General features: G+C 39.1%; 1 protein-coding gene across 1 annotated transcript in view; it reads right to left on the bottom strand.

The window, feature by feature from the left end:
• Positions 1–616: 616 nt before the first annotated feature.
• The window catches only part of B3galnt2 (beta-1,3-N-acetylgalactosaminyltransferase 2), a 63,420-nt gene continuing 40,073 nt past the window's right edge, over positions 617–23,963 (bottom strand). The window contains exons 7-12 of the mRNA XM_019207186.2: positions 21,119–21,197; positions 7,373–7,556; positions 4,478–4,603; positions 3,703–3,862; positions 3,131–3,187; positions 617–1,562 (exon numbers count right to left, since the gene is read on the bottom strand). Coding sequence (XP_019062731.2) covers positions 1,425–1,562; positions 3,131–3,187; positions 3,703–3,862; positions 4,478–4,603; positions 7,373–7,556; positions 21,119–21,197 — 744 coding nt within the window. The 3' untranslated portion in view covers positions 617–1,424. The remainder of the gene's footprint in view (positions 1,563–3,130; positions 3,188–3,702; positions 3,863–4,477; positions 4,604–7,372; positions 7,557–21,118; positions 21,198–23,963) is intronic.

The following is a 23,963-nucleotide window of genomic DNA, read 5'->3' as shown; positions in this document are numbered from 1 at the left end:
AAAAAAAAAAAAAAAAAAGCAAGCCCTGATTATAACAAAGGATGCAGTTTGTTGGGAAGAGACCATTTCTAGACTTGTATGTAATAGCAACAATAAAGGTTTTACTAATGACTTTCTGATCTTTGTATTTATTTTTTATATCTCATCACTGCATCTCATGTGAAGATTTAAATATTAAATAGAAACTAGTCTAATAAAATCTGAATATAGTTAATATCTGTCATAAGACTATTTCCAATGGAATTCTCTATTGATACTATTTTAAAAAGGTTACTACAAAATGATTTGGTTTTGTGAAATGTCCCTTAAAACTCAGACACGTCTTCTACTGTGTATAACATATGTGCTATTTTTTCAGTTGCACTATTTTTAAAGAATTAATCACATGCTTTTCCCTACAGTTATACCTAAACTGGGCACATCTTTCATAAAAGATGATCAGCTCTGATTCATATTGACTTATATTAGGCAATGATAGAAGGAAAGCAAAATTTATTCTTTGAAAGTGTCAATGACAGCCGGGGGCATGGTGGTGCACGCCTGTAATCCCAGCACTCAGGAGGCTGAGGCAGGAGGATAGCTGAGTTTGAGACCAGCCTGGGCTACAAAGGGAGTTCCAGGGCAGTCTCAACTACATAGTGAGACCCTGTCTCAAAAACTAAAACACACAAAAAAAAAGGGTCAACGACTTCAAAATATCCCTCCCTATGACACTAAAACCCTGAGAAGTACTTTTGTTCACATCCACAAAGATTTAGTATTTAATATGAGTACTGAACTGTGACATTCAGGTTTTATGTTAAATGGCATAAGAAAACTTGGATATTAGCCTAATGTATAAGTGAGTATCTTTGTAAGGCCCAGAACTGAGGATTATATTATATCCTCTTCAAGGTCAAGTTGCCCACATTTCATTCAGAAATCCACAAAACCTAATGCTATTTCGAAAAACCCCAAACTTTGGTATAAGTGACCACTGCTCATACAAGTGGTCACACAGCATTTTTCGGAGTCCTTTTTGGCCTGTAGGTGTGCTAATTAAGCTATGCAGAGCTACCTTGATAATTCAGATTCAAACTGAGTCACTACTCAAAATTTCTTAACCAGGCCATTTTAACCAAAGATTAGGACAAATCAGCAAAAATGGATCAGGATTTAGAAATATTTCTCCTTTTATAAAACAATTTGGTATTTTAAAAACCATCGTCCATTATATAGATAAAAACTTTTCTTATGCTACAGTGTCAGTTGATTTTTAAGGAGGAAAACTGTGCAAACATAATAAATCCACACTGCCACAGGAGAAAGTGCCAGCTGAGAACTCTGCTGAAAGATCATGTATTCTACTGCCAACCTGTGGGCTCTCCTCAGACTTCCGTGGAGTTCTCTGCCCTGCCCAGTCTCCGCACTGCTGGTTTGAGTGATCATGATCTTGCTTCACACTGACAAGGGTCACTGCACAACTCTTTCAGCTCCCACAGCTCTGCCAGCTCCTGCGGCGAATACTGTGGAGAGGACAGCATTCCTGTCTCGCAGGTCTTCTCACACAGCCACAGGCTGTCCTGTGGGAGACAAAATGAGCTGAGCAGAGCCAGGAGCTGCTTAGAGGCAGAAAGCACGCGTGTAGGCACACACTCTGTGTGACACTAATAAGGTTCTTTGGGAGCCTTGAAATCACCAGCAGACACTTGAGTTTTAAAAGGCTATGTCAGGCAGGCATGGTGATTGGTACAGGTTGTAATCCCAGCATAACAGGAGGCTGAGGCAGGAAGAAAGCAGTTCCAGCCTGGAGTGGGCAATTTAGCGAGACCCTATCTCAAGTAATTAGAGAAGGGCTGGGGATGTAGCTCAATGCAAAGATCCTGGACTCAACCCTAGGAGAGAAACACACACACACACACACACACACACCCCTACCCTGGACTCAACCCTAGGAGAGAAACACACACACACACACCCACCCCCCCCTACCCCCGGCAGACCCCTGAAGGGCCACTCTCTTCGGCGATATGTAAGAGAGCAGAGGTTTGTGTCCAGAAGGCTGTTATCTGAGTCTTGACACGCCCCTACTGGACTCAACCCTAGGAGAGAAACACACACACACACACCGCCCCCCCCCTACCCCCGGCAGACCCCTGAAGGGCCACTCTCTTCGGCGATATGTAAGAGAGCAGAGGTTTGTGTCCAGAAGGCTGTTATCTGAGTCTTGCCCAAGGGGGATGGAGGAGTCCCCCAAGTACCTGGATCCGCAGTGCACATTGGATGCCCTAAAGCCCCAAGCAGAAATGAAGTGATCATAGATAGTATAGTACAGGGCAGGAAAAAATGCACAGCCTCACTGGAGGGCCGCATTTTGAAGGCAGGCCTCAGTTTCCAAAGATGATTAGTTCATGATTTAAAAGTGTTTCTCAGTACCAGGAACTCACAAGTCTGTAGGAACGCACTACAGACTCAGACTGCACATACCAGAATGATCAGATACAGAAAATAAGTTTCATCTGCAACATTAAATCAGAGGTGTAACAGGAAGTGTGACAAGGACAGGACTATCAAATCAACCCGGGCAGGTGAGTGAGTGTTCTTGCTCACACAAGCTGAGTGCTCTGGTACCATAGCTCAGCTAAGTGGCGGGCACCACACATTCCACCTTCTACAACCAAAGTACAAGTTGCAAAAACCCATAGTGCAACACAGATATCTGAGGGAGAAGCTTGTTTTCTTCCCAAGGCTCCTACTGTTTCAGTCTTTGCAGACTTATTTCTCTTTCTGGCTCAACAATGTGTTTTAAACACTGTCTCAGAATTAAGATCCTGGATGAAACATGGAATCAGTTAGGGTTACAGGGTCTACCCACTGCCAGGAACTCAGGTCAGTGGAGCCTAACTTAAAGCTCCAAATAACTTCTGATCAACTCTGTGAAAACCCAATTCTTTGTGGGGCAGGGAACTTTTATTCTAACATTTTCTTTTGGTTGAAGCTCAGAAAAGTAAAGGTGGTTTGCTATAAATGAATCAAAAGCACTGCTATGATGAAAGACCTTCATTCCTTCTCATGGTCTGATGTACACAACACGGCAACTTCCCTCCCCAACTTCCAAGGGCCTGAGGCCAGCTCCCTCTGGCTGGCTTACCTGGTGTCTCTTGGGTCCTATGGCTGCCATCCAAATGCCCATGCTTACATCTTCACCCTGCACATGATAAGAAGTTAAATGTTATTTGTAAAGACACTGCAACACTCACCCCAAATAATATACTTCTTTGTTTTGCTGCTGTTCTAATACGAAAGGTCAAACATGGATTAACCTAGATACGCCAGGAAGAGCCAGTTATCACCTGAGGAAGCACCCACACCGACACGGCCAGGTGAACACTTTCAGGACTAACTGACCCATACAGCAGGTCCAGCTAACTACACAGAACTGCTTACTGACACTAATCAAAATCAGAACACTCTTCCTCCATTTTTCCTTCTTCGGAAAAAAAATCTTACTTCTCCACAGGCTAGACTTATACATGTAGACTGAGAACATGGTCTCAAACAAGACTCTGGAACAGAATTTATAGGATTTGAGGGACAGCAGAATATCCAAAACCTCTGAGGGGTGATTTCAATAAAGAACCACAGGCTTTAGTCCTCGGCAAGGGAGCCCTGCTTCAGTGACGCTGGGCTGATGAGTCACCTAGATAAAAAATTCCTCAGTACCTGATAGGTCTTTAATCTCCCAGAGTTGCTTGCCAACCAGCCAACAATGTCCCTGGAAATCACGTAGCCCGACCCACATGCAAAGGCAGGGTAGGCTGGGCTGGGGTACTCCAACTCTTGCCACTTGCCAGTTCGGTCCACTGCCCAATTCAGTCTGAAACTTGAGATTATAAAGAAATGTAACTTCTTTCTGTTGGTGACACACACATTGTGCACCATGAGACTGGATCCCTTTGTCATCACTACAAAGGAATATGCTCATACAGGACGAAAGAATGAGAAAAAAATTCCTTTATGGAAAGGAATTACCAGAAAGGAATTTATCCAGAAGTATTTTGTATAAGAGTACATTAAATTCTCTATAAAAACTTCTGAAAAAGTTCTCAATGGAAAGTAACAGATTGTGCTGTTGTGTACACACACACGCGCCACCCCCAAATCCCCCATTAAACAACTTCACAGTGTCCTGAAGCAGCACAGAAAATGACTGCAGAGCTGTGTCACACATTCATTCTAACACAAGTCACAGTAGCATCTCAGAACCATTTATGCCTAGAGCATGAAGATAAAAGCACATCTGTTTTCTCTTAGCCTGAGATTTTCCATGAACAAAAGTTCCCTTCTAATTAAGAGTAATAGTAACACCAGGAGTTTAACAGGATACTTCGTAGTATCTCAACTTCATTCTTTTTGTGGAAAAATGACTTGCACATTTGATTCTAAATTACATTTGATCAGGTACATGAATGCTCACAGCTAACCATGTTTTACTTACTTTCCCCACCAAAAGTTAGACCCATCCAGATTCTTCTGGGCAATTCTATTAAATATAGCTTCTAAGTCTATGTAACAGTCATCATCTGTTTTTAGCAATAAATTGAAGCTGGTTGTTTCCACAGTCCTGTTGGCAGAAAGGGATAGGCAGGTCAGTGAGACAAGCTGGGAAACCACAGAACATCAAAGCAGTGGCATCACTACCACTGGAACTCAGAAGTGCATCTGTTCCGCCTGCACAGGTCTCCACATCTTGCTCTTCCAACAAAAAGTGTGTCTGCTCTAACACAACCCTGCTATCAACTATGGTCTTCACTTGGTATTTACTAAGTGAAGTAACACGAGGAAGCACCAGGCGTTTTTATTGTTTTGGTGTGGGATGGAACCAGGGTCTTGTGCATGCTAGGCAACCATTCTACCACTGAGCTGTAACCCCAGCCCAACCAAGCTGAGTGTAGAAGGTAGAGGAAAAAGAACACAATGGAAAAGATCTGGCTTAACTGGAACATATGTTTGAACAGATGCTTCTCAGGCATTAATCAAGTTCCCAGATCTGTTAACCATTTGAACCTTGCCCTGTGTGTTCTGAATAGCAGAGGCCCAGGACAATGGGACAGGGTCCTACTTAAGTCTCTTACACAGAACACCATTATACAATTCTCTGTTGCTATTTACATTACACTTAACAGTGATTATGGCTTGAAAAAACTGAGTTATGACACCGAAACATATTTTCTCCTTTGCAATTAAACTATTATGACTATTTGAAAGGAACAAGCCAATGACCTGATTTATCCAGACATCAGAAACCATCTAACAGCAACAAGAGAATTGACTCATTCATTTCACACCACCACTTTTTGTATATGTCTGTTTTAAAAATGAAGACTCTTGCTAGGGAACTAATCATTCGACAAATCTTAATACATGAAATCTGGAGAAAATATCATTAGGTCAAAGCTGATGAATTTTTAAGAATGGGTCTATACCAAATAGAATATCTGTTTCTAAAGTTTATTTCTAATTAATAGCATAGTACCTAATTAGAAATAAACGTGTGATAAAGGACCTTTAGGTCACTGGTGACTCAACTGAATGAAGTAGAAGAAACTTGCATTTACAACACGGAGGGAAGGACCGGGATGTTGCTGTGTCAGAGCACACGTCTGGCATGTGGAGGTCTTAGGCCCACTCTCCAGCACAGCGATCCAGCAGAAAAGGTGGTCAGAAATAGGCAGCAGGAGCGAGACTGAGGGGACAGGCTGAGACCTCAGGGATGGGCGAGGAATAAAAGAGAAAGCTTAACTGAAACTGAAGGCAACATCTATGCCATGCAAGACTTCCACCCCTGGGAAGTAGCCCCCATAGGAAGTCCTATAACACCTCCATTCCGCTTCCTCTTTCGTTCCCACCCCAACCACCTCACTTCTCTGGCTTGGCCTTATCCACACCTGGAACTTCCATCAGTGGCCTTGAGTTAAAAGGAAGTTCCTTTTCAATAGCCATTTACACTTGGTCCTGCCATCCTAGACACATCCATATGCCCTCTACCCACAGGATGGCTCCAAAATTATGTCAATGTGTCCCTGGCAGGAAATGTTACCTTCCGTAACCTAACTGGACTATCTACCCTCAGGACCAGGAAACCATATCCACAAAGTACTTGTGGGGGCCGGAGATTTAGCTCAGTGGTTCGGTGGCCTGCCTTGCAAGCGCAAGGACCCGAGTTCAATCCCCGGTACCCCCCAAAAAAAACCCACAAAGTACTTGTGGGGGCCGGAGATTTAGCTCAGTGGTTCGGTGGCCTGCCTTGCAAGCGCAAGGACCCGAGTTCAATCCCCGGTACCCCCCAAAAAAAACCCACAAAGTACTTGTGAAATTCCCATCAGAGAAAAGAAAGAAGAGATAAGACACAGAGCCACCAGCAAACAGGAGCCCACAAAGAAGGTACGGAAAAAGAAAAGGTAAAGCTGTGAATACCCTTTATAGAATTAGGCTCCTTGAGAGACAGTCCAAAAGTTCTGTTCCTACAGCCAAGGTAGACTATCAAAAAACTCACCAGCAAATTTCAGGATCCTAGAGCAACTAACTATATAATAAAATTAATTACTGCATATTGTTATTTTTATGAAGCTAGGAATTACAACTAAGATCCAAGAAACACTGCAGACTCTGGAAGTTATAAATATGATGGATTCTAAAGGGGGATGAATTTTAGCGAGCCAGGCTGGAATCAAGGCAAGTAGTTTTGGTTGCTGTTGTTTGGCACCGGGGATCGAACTCAGGACCTTGTACTTGTGAGGAAGCTGGCAGCACCACTGAGCTAAATCCCTGGTCCCTGCTGTTGTTCTTTTTAAGAGACAAGGTTACTCAAGCTGTCCTCACACTCCTGGGCTCCTGATCCTCCTGACTTGGCCACATGAGGTGGCACAACTGGCACACGACACCATGCTTGGCACAAGGTAAGTTCGTAAATTGATGGAATCAGAACAGAAAAGCAGTGGATATTCAGGAGAACAGAACTGGCATGGCAACCTGGGTGCAACTGACTTTAACTGGGGAATCTTGGTGGATGGGTATGAACAGAGCTGAAAAGGAACCATTTCTAAACTCAATGACTCTGATCTAATGGTAGCTAGAGACAAATAACTCCAACTGAATTAATGTGATTGCTCCGACCAGTCCATATAATTCATACTGTGGATCTGCTCGATCAAATAAGAAAGTGGCAGCATCTTAGATGATGTCTTCAAAGGAGCCAGGATTCAATAGCCATATTCCAGGCATGCGGCAGTTGTAGGTTTTTGTGTTTTGAAATCTCAGTGGTTGAATATATAATGTTTCTCCATCAAAAGAACAATACAAGTTCTAGCTACCCAATGTTTTCACAACCCACCATCTATAGAAGTTTAGTAATTTTGCAGGAACATTTCGGTAAGTATCGACAACATCCACAAAGACAATGTCACTGAAGATCCTGCTTTCTTCCTTCAGTAAGGCGTCTTCCTCGTGGAGATTCCTCATATGATCAACAAGTCGCTGAGGCCGAGAGTGAAGGTTACGTAAGAGAGCATCACCTTCTGAAAAGGAAAGTTGAGAGCTGGAGAAAAAGGCTATTGTAAATTTAAGACCCAGAACTTACCACACCATACGACTCGAATCCTTTTCTGGAGGTAAGCTAACCGAAGCACATTTGTTGGGAACATCAGGCTAGGAAACAGGAGTGCTCCTGTGCAGGGACTATTCCCAGATCCTGTGACTTTTTCTTAAGGTTTTTTGAGACAGGGTCTCACTGTAATTCAGGGTGGCCTTGAACTCACAGCAGTCCTCTTGCTTCAATCTCCCAAGGGCTGGGACTATAGGTATGCGCTACCATGCCCAGTCATGCACCCTGGAGGCATCATAGCAAATTTTTAGAAATGGCACAGTACATTATGAGGCTGTGTAATGGCCACGTTTTTAGGAGTATTTCTATTGATGCATTATTTTTAACTTAATGAATTTTATATTAAATAATGTATGCTTAAAAGGAAAATATCATTAAAATATTAAAAATTTAATATGTAATGTGTGTGTAGAATAAACATCAACATTTTCTTTTTTTTCCCCCCAGTACCAGGGACTGAACTCAGGACCTTGTGCTTTTGAGTCAGGCATGGCACCACTGAGCTAAATACCTGGCTCCATCAACATTTTCAATATCAACTGTTTACCTGCTCACAAGGTCTAAAAAACAACAGTAGAAATAAATTCCTATGTGAACTACAAAAAAAAAAAACTCTGCCACAAAAATAATCATTGCTTCAATTATCACACCTAAGGCAGCATTCACACATGACAATAGCATATTCCATGCACAAGTCTTGTCACATTTACAGCACATGTATTAGCTTTCCTGTTTGGCAGGCCATACTTGTCACCTCTTTTGTTTTTTGATTTTCTGGTACCAGGGATCAAACTCAGGACCTTGTGCCTGCAAGGCAGGTGTAGTGCCACTGAGCTAAATCCTTGCCTTCCCCTTTTTAATTGTAAAACATTGGTACATTTAAGGCATATGTAATGATAACACTCGTCAGAGCATCTTCCTCTTTTGTCAGGGGCTTCCTATTGTATTATACAATGTCCACTTAGCAAGAAAATATCAACAAAATGAAATAGCAAATGTATACTGTTTAGAATAAACACCACCATTTTCTGCATCAACTGTTTCCTCAAACTAAAAAATAACAACAGAAACAAATTCATATGTGAACTACAATGAAAATACAAATAAAACTCTACAACAAATATAATCTTTTCTTCAACTATTACACCTCAGCCTTTTGGCTAAGCCTGAGTATAATTATCATATCCAAGGCAATCTTCACACGAGAACAGTATGTTTCATACACAAGTATCACACAGACACCACAAGGGTTTTGTGTTCTTCTCTTCTTTGGTAGGACACACTTGACATCTTGCTCTTCTTCCAGTTTTCTTAGGAGGTTCTTGTGATGTTTCACCTGTCTGTTGTTCACCAGTCTGCTCCAGAATTCTTTTGAGAAGTACTTTGGGCAGATACATACTGTTCTTTGTAACTGATCATTTATCAATTCTAGTCCAAATCCTCTAAGAAAATATCCTGTCATATTTTGTGCCTGTTTTCTTTGTAAACTAAAACTATGTATGACTCATATGTTCAGGATGACGTAAAACACAACCACTGGCCATACTTGTTTCCAGTGACATCAGAGTTGCTGCATAACTCGTCAACATCTTCTCACCTTTCATTTTGTTGTAAAATGTAACCATTTCTGGATTCACTTGTGTTGATTCACTATCAATCTTTGGTTTTTGTTGTTGTTGTTGTTGTTTTGGTACAGGGGATTGAACTCAGGACCTTGCACTTGCAAGGCAGGAAAAGTGCCACTGAGCTAAATCCTGGGTCCAATCTTTGTTTCGAGACAGGGTCTTGCTATGTGCTTCGGGCTGACCTTGATCTCATAAGATCCTCCTGCTTCAGCTTCCAGAGTACTGGGATTACAGGGGAGCGCTAGGATTACAGGCATGTACCACCATGCCCACCCAACCAACCTATCAATCTCAGTATCATGATGTAATGTTGACAGAATCAATACTATTTGTTTTTCTTCTTCATACAGGAGGCCAAAGTTGTATCTTTCTGAAATTCAAAGATTGTACTACTGATTTGTCTATTGTGAATGTGAAACATTTTTTTAGGAATCTGGGCTTTGTTCTTGTGAATAGATTTTATGCTGGTCAACTGGTGATTTTAGCAAATGTAGTATCAATGGGTGATCAATCGTCAAATGTGATATCTGAGTTACATTTGAAATAGGTGCAACAAGTCTGTCCAGAGTCATATGGTTTTTTACTGCACAAAGAAAAATGTAGTAGCTGAGTTCCAAGATAAATTTCTGCATTCAAGGTGCACAATATCTTTGCATCTACCAGGGCATATCTCTTTATACCCTATTAGAAAAGTTTACTTGGTATATATTGTTGAAAGCTTCAACAATCACGAAATGATATAAGTTATTTGTCAACTGTCATGCATTTGGACGGTATATAAATTGCTTGACAGTTTTAAAGCTTTCAACAAATGAGTGAATAGGAGCCACAGTGTCGGATTTTTTTCTTTCTTGGAAGAACTTTTCACCATAAAAACATAGGCAACTCTGAAGAATAACAAATCTCAAGTGCCATTATTCTAACAATCTCAATGCCACATCTATCACTTCTCTATAAATCCTTTCGGTTCTGATGATTACAATGATAAAAGTCCGGCTATGAAGGCTTTTAGTTCAGACAGCTGTCATGATAAATATATTTCTGAGTATTAGTACTGATGCATACAGAATGTTTTCTTGTACTTCACTATTAGTGTATTTCAAACTATCCTGTAGCATATCGCCTGTTACAATTTCCAACACCGAACCATAGTGTTGGCATTCTGTTCAATAGGTTTCACCCTAACCTGTTCTGACCCATTTCTAACACTGGATCGTTCAGGTATTCATCACCATTTTGTAGCCTTTTGACTAGTCAAATACTGATTCACATCACTGTTTTCATCTGAACCAAGGTCTTTATTCTGTATTTCTCTAGCATATATTTATCTATCGTATCAGTCATGATATATTGCTATTTCTTTGGCTTACATAATCCAAATCATCGTTAGCAGCCAAGTCACCTGATAACTCAATTTCAACCTCTTCCTAAAGTTGCAGAAGTGGATTTTTATGCAACATTGTACTGAATTGGGCTAATTCTACAAGAAAAATCAAAAGAAAACATTTAACAAAAAAAATTATACACAAAAATGTATGTGGATAAAACTCACCAATTTACACCTTGACATACAGGTATACACCTTGCTGTTTGTCATATCAAGTCAGTGAACACAAAGATGGCCTCCTGTATTCCCCCAGCACAGCTACTGACACACACAGCTAGCTGCTGTTATGCTGTGGTCATGATTATCGCCTGATGCAGAGTTTACAAATAAAAACAAAATTTTGCCAACCAAACTGCAAGTGGGCCGGGGATTTAGCTCAGTGGTTCCACCACCTGCCTTGTAAGCACAATGACCCGAGTTCGATCCCCGGTACCAAAAAACCAAAAAAAAAAAAAAACCAACCAAACTGCAAGTGACATATTTGAGAACCAAGGTTACCACTGTATAAAGAATATTCTTCCTAGCCAGGCATGGTGGCACACATCTGCAATCCCAGCACTGGGGAGGCTGAGGCAGGAGGATTGCTGTGAGTTTGAGACCAGCCTGGGCTACACACTGGGGAGGCTGAGGCAGGAGGATTGCTGTGAGTTTGAGACCAGCCTGGGCTACAAAGCGAGTTCCATCCAGGTCAGTCTCAACTACCTGTCTCAAAAAACCAAACAAACAAACAAAAAAAGAATACTCTTCCTACTTCTATACTCAACACTGTACTGCATGGTCTAGCCAGGACAATTAGATAAAAGAAAAAAGGGCATCCAGATTGGAAAGGAAGGAAAACTGTAACAATAAATGATATGATCTTATGTATAGAAAATTCTAAGGTACCTATGAAACTTGGCTAGTAAATGAGTTCAGCAAGGCTGCAGCGTATAATATATAAAACTCAATGGTATTTTATGTAACGGCAATGGACAACTTGGAAATTAAATATAAAAAATTCCACTTATAACAGCATTTGAAGAACATTTAAGAATTTAACAAAAGAAGTGCAAGATCTGCACACTGAAATCCACCAAGTACCCTTAAGAAATCAATGGAAAGATATCCCATGTTCACGGACCTGACACTACGTACTGTTAACATCAAAACACTTCCCAAAATGAGCTACAGACAGAATGTAATCTTATACAAAATCCCATTTTTTTTTTACAGAAAATGACACATTGATGCTAAAATTCATACAGAAATGCAAGAGACCCCAAACAGCAAAATAAACTTCAAAAAGAACAGAGTTGGGGGCCCGTTTCTGATTTTTGAATCTTAAAGCTGCATAATCAAGATAGTGTATACTGGCATAAGGAGAAACATATGGAATAGAATATTCCAGAAATAAGTCCTTACATTTAGTCACTGGTTGTTTTACATTCTAGAGAATTATAATGGAGAAATTAGAGGTATACATAGCTGTACAGGTATATACACACATACATATATATTTTTTTATAAAGTGATATTAGGGTTAATACATGAAATAATTACATCAAGAAAATACAGTCCAGGGTCGGGGATTTAGCTCAGTGGTTCCTCTGCCTACCTCGAAATGCAAGGACCTGAGTTCAAACCCCAGTAACAAAAAAAATAAAAAAGGTCATCACCTCAAATATTTAACACACTTATGATAAGAACATTTGAAATCTACTTTGTTGCAATTTTGAAATGTATAGTACTCAACCATTAGCATATGTTAACCATACTGGGGAACAGATCACAAAAAACAAAAACCTGAGCCAGGGATTTAGCTCAGTGGCATCGTGCCTGCCACAAGCACAAGGTCCTAAGTTCAATCCCTGGTACCAAAAAGTAAAAAATAAAAAAGCAAAACCTTATTTTTTTGAGGCTTTTATCCTCTGACTATCACTTCCCCACTGCCCCGTCCCAGCCTCTTATACCATTCCTCTTGGCTTTTGAGTTTAACTGTTTTAAATCCCACACATCAGTAAGAACATGCAGTATTCATCTTTCTGTACCTGGCTCACTTAGCATAATAGTTTCCAATTCCATGTTGCTACAAATGACAGAACTTTTTATCTTTTTTTAGAATTTCTTCCTCTTCTAAGACTAGGAATTTGCTGTATACATCCACATCTTTTGTCCATTTATTTGTGGGTAGATCCTTAGGTTGACTCCTTAAAAACCCAAGGGGCATAACACATTTTTTGTCATAAAGGTACATAAACATAGGTGGGTCAAACCCATGTTTATTCTTTAGAATATTTCTATTGATTTATTGAATAATTAATTTTATGAGTTTTATTATAGTAAATAATGAGGGCTTAACTGGAAAAATATCACAAAAATTAAGCATTGCATTTTTATTTTGTTTTTCATTGAGTTTATTGGTACATTTTAGGAATACAGTACAGTTACATTATTGGGATCTTGTACTTTTACATGACAGGTCTTGGTTCTCATTTTTTCCCCTTGTCCCTGCCCTCCCTTCACCCCCTGCTCCCCTCCCCACTTACAAACACTTTATTTCCATTTTTTCATTTTCTCCTATTTTTTTCTTTTCCCTTATTACCTTTCCCCTACCCTTCCCACTTTTCCTACACCTTTAGCCCTTTTCTTCCTATTTCACATTGTCAGTTATCTCATTAGGATCTTATGTACTATTACAGTTTACTAAAATCCAAGTGGACTAAAGATCTAAATATTAAAAAAGAAACACTAAACTTGCTGGAAGATAAGTTAGGCAGAACTCTTGAAGACGATGGCATAGGAAAAGACTTTATGAACAAATACTCAGTAGCATGGGAACTAGCAGAAAAAAATCAACAACTGGGATCTCATCTTATTAAAAAGCTTCTGCACTGCAAAAGAAACCATCCACAGAACTAAGAGACAACCTACAATGTGGAAAAAATTTTTACCAGCTGCTCCTCAGACAAAGTACAATCTAGAATATATAAAGATCTTGAAATAATCAGCCCTCCCAAATATAAAGACCTGATTCAAAAATGGGCATCTGAAATGAACAGACATTTCTCAGACAAAGAAATAAAAGCAAGTAAATATATGAAAAAAATGTTCAACATCACTGGTCATTTGAGAGATGCAAATGAAAACAACATTAAAATTCCACCTCACCCCAAAAAGAATGGCTGCTATCAAGAAATCACTCAATAACAAATGTTGGCAGGGTTGTGGGGAGAAAGGAACCCTTCTCCATTGTTGATGGGACTGCAGACTGGAGCAACAACTATGGAAATCAATATGGAGATACCTCAAAGAACTAGGATTAGAGGTTCCATTTGACCCAGCCATCCCTCTGCTGGGTATCTTTATAAAAGAATTAAAAGAATCATATCACAGTGATATATGCACACCTGTGTTTATAGCGGCACAGTTTGTAATAGCTAAAACTTGGAAACAGCCCATTTGCCCATCAGTTGGAGACTGGATAAAGAAGATATGGCTTTTCTATAAAATGGAATACTAATCAACCATAAAGAATGAGAAATTAAGAGTCAGTCATAGGAAAATGGATGCATATTGAGGATATACTCTTAAGTGAAATAAATAAGTCACACATGTGTAAATACTGAATAGTTTCTCTGGTGTGAAAAACTATAATAGTACATAAGATCCCAATGAGATAATTAACAATGTGAATAGGAAGAAAAGGGCTAAAGGTCTAGGGGAAGTGGGAAGGGTAGAGGAAAGGAAATAAGGAAAAAAATATGAGAAAATGAAAAAATGGAAATAAAGTGTTTATACATAGGGAAGGGAGAAGAGGGGGGAAATGAGAACCAAGACCTGTCATGTAAAGGTCCAAGATCCCAATGATGAATGTAACTGTACTGTATACCTAAAATGTACCAATAAACCAATGATTAAAAAAAAAGAAAGTGTGAGAAAGCTGAGTCTAGGGACTACATAATAGGACAACTATTTATAAAGAACTCAAAACAGCCCCCCCAAATATAAAGACCCGATTAAAAAATGGGCATTTGAAATGAACAGGCATTTCTCAAAGAAATATAAGCACCAAGTAAATAATATGAAAAAATGTTCCACATCACTGGTCATTTGAGAGATGCAGATGAAAACAACACTGAGATTCCACCTCACCCCACAAAGAATGGCTGCTATCAAGAAATCAAACAATAACAAATGCTGGCGGGGTTGTGGGGAGAAAGGAACCCTTCTCCATTGTTGGTGGGAGTGCAGACTAGTGTAACCACTATGGAAATCAATATAGAGATAACTCAAAGAGCTGGGACTAGAGATTCTGTTTGACCCAGCCATCCCTCTGCTGGGTATCTTTCCAAAAGAATTAGAAGAATCATATCACAGAGATATATGTGCACCTATGTTTATAGCAGCACAGTTTGTAATAGCATTGCATTTTTAGTATTTATTGCTTATACAGAAAGATCAAAATTTCCAACATCAACTGGCTTGTGGTGTACAAAGTCTAAAAAGAACATTAGAAATAAAAAAGCTATGTGAGCTAAATGAAAATACTAATGGTATTCTACAAAAAAGAAAAATCTTTACTTCAGTTATCACACCTAAAGCAGTCTTCATGTATCATCCAAACAAAGGATCAACAGTCATCTCTCTATCATCCAAACAAAGGAAGTCTGCATTCCCTGTGTCTGGATCAGTCTTCGTGCTCCATTTCACTGTCACAGGAACTTTGGCTCACATGGCCAATGTCAAAATCATCATCACCATCAACATCATATACCAAACACCACTCTTCTGGTATGAAAACACATATTTTACCATTCATGAGTAATCTAATGATTCACTTTTGACCTCCTCCAAAATTTGCAAATCTGATTTTTCATGTGCCATTGTACTGAACTGGGCTAATTCTACCAAAAAATCAAAAGTCAACTTAAAAAAAATCCTAGGGCCAGGTATTTAGACCTCAATGGTTCCACCACCTGCCTCACAAGCACAAAGTCCCGAGTTTGAACCTTGGTACCCCCCCCACAAATCCTAGCGTGGTATGGGTGTATTATATCCTGCGTGATGCTCAGGTAAATATACACAAAACCTGTTAGAACATAATGTGGGTGAAAATCCTGGTTTGACACTTTTGTACAAGTGTACACACCTTGCCATTCATCATATCAAGTTGATAAACGCAAAGATTGCTTCCTGGTATCCCTCAGGGAAAGGTAATGAGCACAGCCAGCTATTATTACGCTAAAATAAAAATTTACCATAAAAAAAGTAAGGGATAGGTTTGTGAAACCCAGAGTTATGCTCATTGCACAATTTGACTATTGTGAATAGCGCAGAAATAAACATAGCTGCATTCCCTCAATATACTCATTTCAAATCTTTTTTGTGGGTTGTTGGTTTTTTTTTTTTTCTTTTTTTGTACCATTGATCGAACTCAGGTCCTTGTGATTGTGAGGCAGGTAAAAGAACCACTGAGCTAAAGCCCTGGCCCCTCAATTCAAGTCTTTTGGGTAAATATCCAGAAATGGGATCACTTGATCACATGGTTATTCTATTTTTAGTTTCTCAAGAAGTGTCCACATTGTTTTTTCCATCAAGACTGTACAAATTTATATTCCCATAATCAGTGATTTTCAACAAATGATGTTGGGACAACTGGTATCCACAAAGGAATATGTTTACCTCATGCAGAATACAAAAAACAAAACAGATCAAAGTCCTACCTACAAATAAGAGTTAAAAGTATAAACTCTAGAAGAAAACAAAGGTATAAATCTTTGTGACCTCTGATTAATCTTTATATATGACAGCAAAAATATAAATGACAAAATTGAACTTTGTCAAAATTGACCACTTTTGGGCTGGGGGATTTAGCTCAGTGGTTCTGCCACCTGCCTTGCAAGCACAAGGTCCTGAGTTTGATCCCCAGTACCAAATAAATAAATAAATAATCTTAGGATACCATCAAGAAAGTGAAAGGACAACTTCAAAATAAGATCAAATATTTGCAAAGCATGTACCTGATAAGAGTATTTGCATCCAGAATACATAAGGAATTCTTACAATTAAAAAAGAAAATAAAAAGTCCAATTTTACAAATAGGTAATGACCTGAATAATATTTCTTTAAAGATATACAAATGGTCAACAAATACATGAATACATGCTTAATATCATTAGTCTTTTTGAAAACCAAGTCAACATCACAGTGAGATTCTATTCCACACCCACTGGAATGTGAAGACAATGTGTTGAGGATGTGGAGAAACTGGAACCTTCATACACTGATTAATTGTAGAAATGTAGTTTTGTTTTTTGGTTTGTTTATTTATTTTTTGGTACCAGGGATCAAATGTGGGCCCTTTCGTTTGTGAGGCAGGGAGCGGAACCACTGAAACAAATCCCCATCCCAATTGTAGAAATGTAAAATGGGGGAGCTGCTTTAGAAAACAGGCAGATCTGTCATGGAAAGGTACAAGATCCCAATGATGAATGTAACTGCACTGTATACTTAAAAAGTACCAATAAACTCAATGAAAAAAAGAAACCCACAAAGAAAGTAGTCTGGCAGTACCTGAAGTGGTTGAACACAGAATAACTGTACTGGACTAGCCACCTCCACTCCCAACTATTTAATAAGAATTGAAAATATATGGCTACACTGCAAAATTATTCATAACTTCTCCAAACAGAAGCAATCCAAATGTCTATCAATCAAATGGATAAAATGTAATACTATGTATACAACATATCACACAGTGATAGAACAGTGAAGTATTGGTACATGTATAGTAGAACTGAACCTTGAAAATGTTATGCTATATAAGAGCTAGACAACGGGGCCGGGGATTTAGCTCAGCGGTTCGGTGGCCTGCCTTGGAAGCGCAAGGACCCGAGTTCAAGCCCAGGTACCAAAAAAAAAAAAAAAAAGCTAGACAGAAGAACCATATGTATGGCTGGGCGTGGTGACACATGGCTGTAATCACAGCAGTCAGGAGGACTGCTGCAAGTTTGAGGTCAGCCTATCTACAGCATGAGTTCAAGCCAGCCTAAACTACATAGCAAGCAAGACCCTGTCTCAAAACAAACAAAAAAAACCCAACCATATGTATGATTCTACATACATGAAATATTCAAAGTAGACAAATTCAGAAAGAATGGAAGTAGATTATAGGTTGTTAAGTGTCAGGAACCAGGAGCCATGCTATATAATTTTTGGGAAAAAACATTTCACAAATTATGATTAGGGCTGTCTGAGGCCTCCATGGTCCCATGATGCTGTGATGTTCAAGGGCAAAATTACATCAGCTGAAGACATCCTAGTTCTTTAGGAACCTAGTAGTAGATAAACCAACAACGAATATTATATTAAATGGAAAAAAACGGAAAGCTTTCACTCTAACAGGAACAAGACAAGGATGTACACTGTCACCACTTTTTTTTTCCCCCCAGGACCAGGGATTGAATTTAGGACCTTGTGCCTACAAGGCAGGCATGTCGCCATGGAGCTAAATCCCTGGCCCCCAGTCACTACTCTTGTTCAATACAGTTCTAGAAACACTAGCCAGAGCTATCAGACAAGACAAAGAAATAAAAGGAATAAGGATAGGAAAGAAAAAGGACAAATTATCATTATTTGCAGATGGCATGATACTTTATATAGAAGACCCCAAAAACTTCACCAAAAGATTCTTAGATCTGATAACCAAATTCAGTGGCACAGCTGGATACAGTGGACACTCAAAAATCAACAGCCTTTCTTGTACACAAATAAAAGATTCAGGGAGAGAGAAATTAGAGAAACAATCCCTTTCAGAGTAACATCCAAAAAAGGAAATACCTAGGAATCAATCTAATGAAGGAAGTAAAAGTCCTCTACATTGAAAACTACAGCACTCTGAGGGCCAGGGATTCAGAAGTGCTGCCATTTGCCTTGCAAGTTCAATGACCCTGAGTTTGATCCCTGGTACCAAACAAAACAAAACAAACAAAAAACTACAGCACTCTGAAAAGGCAAATTGAAGAGGATATCAGAAAATGGAAAGATATCCTTTGTTTTTGGGTAGGAACAATCAATATTCTGAAAATGGCCATACTTCCAAAATTGTTACACAGATTCAATGCAATCCCAATCATAAGTCCAACAGCATACCTCACAGAATAAGAAAAAACAATCCTAAAATTCATCTAGAACCAGAAAAGACCTAGAATAGCAAAGGCAATTCTGGGCAACAAAGGCAAAACAGCAAGTACCACAATCCCTGATTTTATATTACAAAGATATGGTGATAAAAACACACTACTGGCAAAAGAACAGACCCCGAGGATCAATGGAACAGACTGGAAGATGAAGAAATAACTCCAGACACACTCAACCACCTTATCTTTGACAAAAGAGTTAAACACCTTCAATGGAGACTTTCCACATGCTGAAGATTGAAACTAGACCCATATACTTTTTTAATGTACAAAAGCAATTTATTCCATTATAAGCACATAGTTAATCATGAAGAGTAACAGGCCTGCTGGTCAAACAGGTCATCTAAAATGGAGATGGTACCAAACTAGTTTAGACCCATATCTTTCACCATGCACTAAGCTAAAATCAAAATGGATCTAAGATCTAAATATTAAAAAAGAAACATGAAATCTGCTGGAAAGAGAACACTTGAAGACATAGGAGTAGGCAAAGACTTCATGAACAAAACCCAGGCCATATAGGAAATATTACAAAGAACTGCACAGCATGAGAAACTACCAACAGAGTAGAGACAACCCACAGTGTGAGAAAAAATTTTCACCAGTTACTCGGATAAAGGATTATTGGGGCTGGGGATTTAGCTCAGTGGTTCCTCCGCCGGCCTCGCAAGCCCAGGGACCCGAGCTCTATCCCCAGTACCAAAACAACAACAACAACAACAACAAAAACAGATAAAGGATTATTTAGAACATATAAAGAACTAAAAAAAAAAAAAAAAAATCAGATCTCCCAACAAATTTATACACTCAGTGCAAAACTTGGCATCTGAAATGAACAGATACTTCTCAGATGAAGACTAGAAACAGCAAATAAACCTATAAAAAAAAGCTCAACATCACTGGTCATTCAAAAAGTGCAAAATAAAACATCAATGAGATTCCATCTCACTCCAGACTGTCTGTTATCAAGAAATCAACCAATAACAAATGCTGCAGGGACTGTAGGGAAAAAGAAACCCTTTTCCACTGTCCACTGTAGGTGGGAGTGCAGACTGGTGCAACCACTGTGGAAGTCAGCGTGGAGTTTTCTTAAAAATACTAAAACTAGAAGTTCCATTTGACCCAGCTGTACCTCTTCTTGCTATCTTCCTGAATTAAAAGCATCACACCACAGTGATATATACTCACCCATGTTTGTAGCAGCAGTTTGTAATAGCTAAATCTTGGAAACAGCCCAAATGCCTATCAACTGACAAGTAGATAAAGATGTGGTTTTTTAATATACAATGGAGTATTACTCTGCCAAAAAGAAGGATGAGCTTCAGATATTTATAGCTAAATGGATGAACCTTGAGACCATACCCTTAAGTGAAATAAACTCCACACACGTTTACATACCACATTGTTTCGGTGTGAGAAACTAAAGTGGAAATAAGGACTGAAATGTATAACGGCTGTTAGGAAATGGAGAAAGTGTTCAAATGGGAAGGGGAACAAGGGAGGAGGGAGGGAGAAAGGAAGGCACAAGAAAAAAAGCGAAAATAGAAGGGAAAAATGGAAACAAAGTTTTTGTACAATAGGGAGGGGAGGGGGCTTGAGGATGGGAATGGGATAAAAAAAGAACCAAGCAGTAATACAAAGGAAGGTTTCACCTGGGAAGGGAGAAATTCCTTCTCGGCCTAACACATCCCGCCCATTGTTGTACGGATATTCTGCTCATGTCTCCATCCCAGTCAGCATAAACTCCTCAGCAACCTAAGATCCTCCTCCTCATGATTATTGCTGCCCTCAGAATATAAGAGCCTCCTGAATTTAGGGTTATCACTGCTCTGAGTCACTTTATATTCCCTATGAACCCAATAAATAGTGGCGAGGTCAGAGTCTTCGTCAGCTTTAAGGCACTGACCTCCCACCCCCCATATACTTTGAAATTACATAAGTCTCTATTGTCTTTTTTTCCTTAGCCCTCACTGTCCCCTTTTCTTGGCAGTGGAATGATTGATCAAACTCCAACAGTTAAAGAGAAGGAAAGAATGTGGAATGACTGCTATAGGTGTGGGCCTGTTTTCTGGTGTTTTCTGGGAAATATTCCTGCATTAGAGAAAATGGCTGCAGAACTCCATGAATATACCAAAATCCACTGAACTGAACACATGAAAAAGATAAATTATATGGTAAACAAATTTTATCTCAATAAAGTCGTTCCTTTAATTACAAGGGGTCATCTTTTACATCAGGATATTAATATTAGGTATATGAGGTTCCATATTCTTTTCAGTCAACTTACCCTGAATCGTGTAAATAAAACCACCTGCAACACCCTCCACACCTTCCACATACTCATGAGGCAGCGCACTCTCCCCAGCCTGAAAGCAACAAAAACGTAAGTGCTCAATGTTTCATTACTAAAAGTAAACCCATATTCCTGTACCCAATTTGACAAAAGTTCTAGTATGATTCCACCACAGAAGATAAATCCATCTAAGATGCTGGTGCAGTACAGATTTAAAATGATATAGATTATGTACCGTATTGTTCTATTTTTGCTACCTAGTTACAATCTTAAGAGATCAGCAGTTCATAGACGCTCAGAATTCCAACTTATGTACAATCATACCTTCTTGCACTTGCTACCACAATAGTACAAAAACTAATTTATTTTTTTTCTCATTGAGTTCATTGGTACAATTTAGGTATACAGTACAGTTACATTCATTATTGGGATCCTGCACCTTTACATCACAGGTCTTGGTTCTCATTTTTTCCCCATACCCCTGCCCTCCCTTTACCCCTGCCCTCCCTTTACCCCCTCCCTCCTCCCTCCTCCCTTCCCTATTTACAGATACTTTATTTCAATTTTTTCATTTTCTCATGTTTTTTTCTTTCCCTCATTACCTTTCCCATACCCTTCCCATTTCCCCTACACCTTAAGCTCTTTTCTTCCTATTTCACATTGTCAATTATCTCATTAGGATCTTATGTACCATATACCCCTTAGTGAAATAATAAGTCACACACGTATAAATACCAAATAGTTTCTCTGGTGTGAAAAACTATAATAAAAAAATAATTTATTTTACATCAGGACCTAATCAAATAAAAAATTATTAAAATTAAAAATATCATTACACTTTTGAATTTCTGGAAAATGAAAATTCTTACAACTTCAAACAGATCTTAGTGTATCTTAAAATTAAGTGACCATGCAGAGAAAAGTTCCTCTAAATCAACAGTCTATCTCAAACACTTCAGATGAAACCATATTGATTACTGATGGGGTTTAAAATGCCTAGAGCCAACCATGCCAACATCCAACATCCTTTTTGCCTCTTAGGAGCAGAGGACTTTTTATTTTTAGTGTCACCTCTCTTCACCTCACAAGTTAGCCAATACCCTTACTCAAACAGATCTCTTTGCTACCGTTGTGGGTCGGATTAGACTTTTATAGGTACAGTTCAGCAAGTATGATACCAGAAGTGATACTGCTTGGCCATTCTTTTCTTTAAACAGAACTTTTCAGCAGAATTGTACCATTCAAAACAATGTCTTAGGACCAGTAGAGCATTCTAAGGTAAATTTGGTAACATGTCATTTAATTTGAAGTATGATTTGTAGCTTACTATTTAAAAAATTACTATACATGAATGCTACAGATTCCAATCTTGTAGTTCCATAAAAGGTTTATATACTATTTTGAGTTACTAGGTATTGAACACAAAGCCCTCGCACTGAGCTACATCTTCAATGCCCTCCCCTCTTGTTTTCAACATTCTGATTCAAGGTCTTGCTAGGCTGCTAAGTTGCCCAGGGTGGCCTCAAACTTGTGATCATCCTGCCTTTGCCTCCAAGAATGCTGGGATTATAGGCATGTGCCACCATGGCTAATTAACCCTTCCTTTTTCTTTGCAATATAGTATAGTACTTGGACTTGTTTCGAACTTGGTAGAACTCTTGACTAACTTACCTCTCACAGGTCACAGGATGGCTTTTAGTTCCAATTTGCACATGGGGTTCTTCTAACCTCCCCCCTCCCACTTTGGTTACTTGAGTATTTAAGCTATCTTATCCTCTACAACTATTTTTACCTCCAAGATCACTAGCCCTCAACTCAGGAAACATTTCCTTTAGGGTAACAAGTTAAGGGCCAGGGATTTAGCTCAGTGCTTCCACTGCCTGTCTCGCAAGTGTAAGGTCCTGAGTTCGATTCTCGTACAGAAAAAAAAAAAAGTTAAAAATTACAGAATTTTGAATAGCCTGAATAAAATTTCATAGTTAAGGAAGCAAGATACAGTATTAAAAGCACCTCCTTGAGATAATGAAGAAAAAAAACCCCTACAATTTCCATAAAACTTTTTTTTTTGTTTGGTACCAGGGATTGAGCTTGGGACTTTATGCTTGCAAGGCAAGTAGCAGAACCACTGAGCTAAATCCACGGCCCTAAAACTTTCTATCTTAAATAAAGAACTTTTCTTAATAAAGGATGAAATCCTAAACATAGAACATGGATGAAATCCTAAATATGGCCTCTGAAGCTACATGTGTAATTATGTATGAATCTGGCGGTCTATTTCTTTAATGTCTTTCTTCCTACCACTGTAGACTTATATGCAGTGGACCTAGATGGTCTGTTATTGTGCCTGCCTAACCGTAAGTGTGCTGTAAACACTTTGAGTGAGTTGAATATCACATGATAAGCATTTCAAACTCAGAAAGCAATTCAGGTGAATATGCTTAATATTCAAAGAAATCACTGAGCTTGTAACTTTAAATGCAAAATGCATTGCTAACCATTACCCCAAAGTACCAAGGAGAATGCAAGGCTGCCTACTAAACCACCATACATACAACTTCTTCATTAGAATGTCTACCACTTCTTTGCTATCCTACATTTGAGAAATGTACCTGTCAAAACTGGATTTGTGGGCCAGGGACTTTGCTCAGTGGTCCTGCTGCCTGTCTCACAAGCGCAAGGTCCCGAGTTGATCCCCGGTACCAAAAAAACAACAAAATAAAAAATTGGAGGGACAGGGCATTTGGCATAGTGGTTCTGCTGTCTGCCTCACAAGCGCAAGGTCCAAAGTTCGATCTCTGGTACCACACACACACACAAAAAAAGATTTGTTGTCAGGCAT

Source organism: Fukomys damarensis, unplaced genomic scaffold, assembly GCF_012274545.1.
Source record: "Fukomys damarensis isolate Sample0158 unplaced genomic scaffold, DMR_v1.0_HiC HiC_scaffold_10, whole genome shotgun sequence".
In the NCBI taxonomy this organism is placed as follows: domain Eukaryota; kingdom Metazoa; phylum Chordata; class Mammalia; order Rodentia; family Bathyergidae; genus Fukomys; species Fukomys damarensis.
The sequence above is the reverse complement of the archived record's forward strand: the minus strand, read 5'-3'. Positions and strand labels throughout refer to the sequence as shown.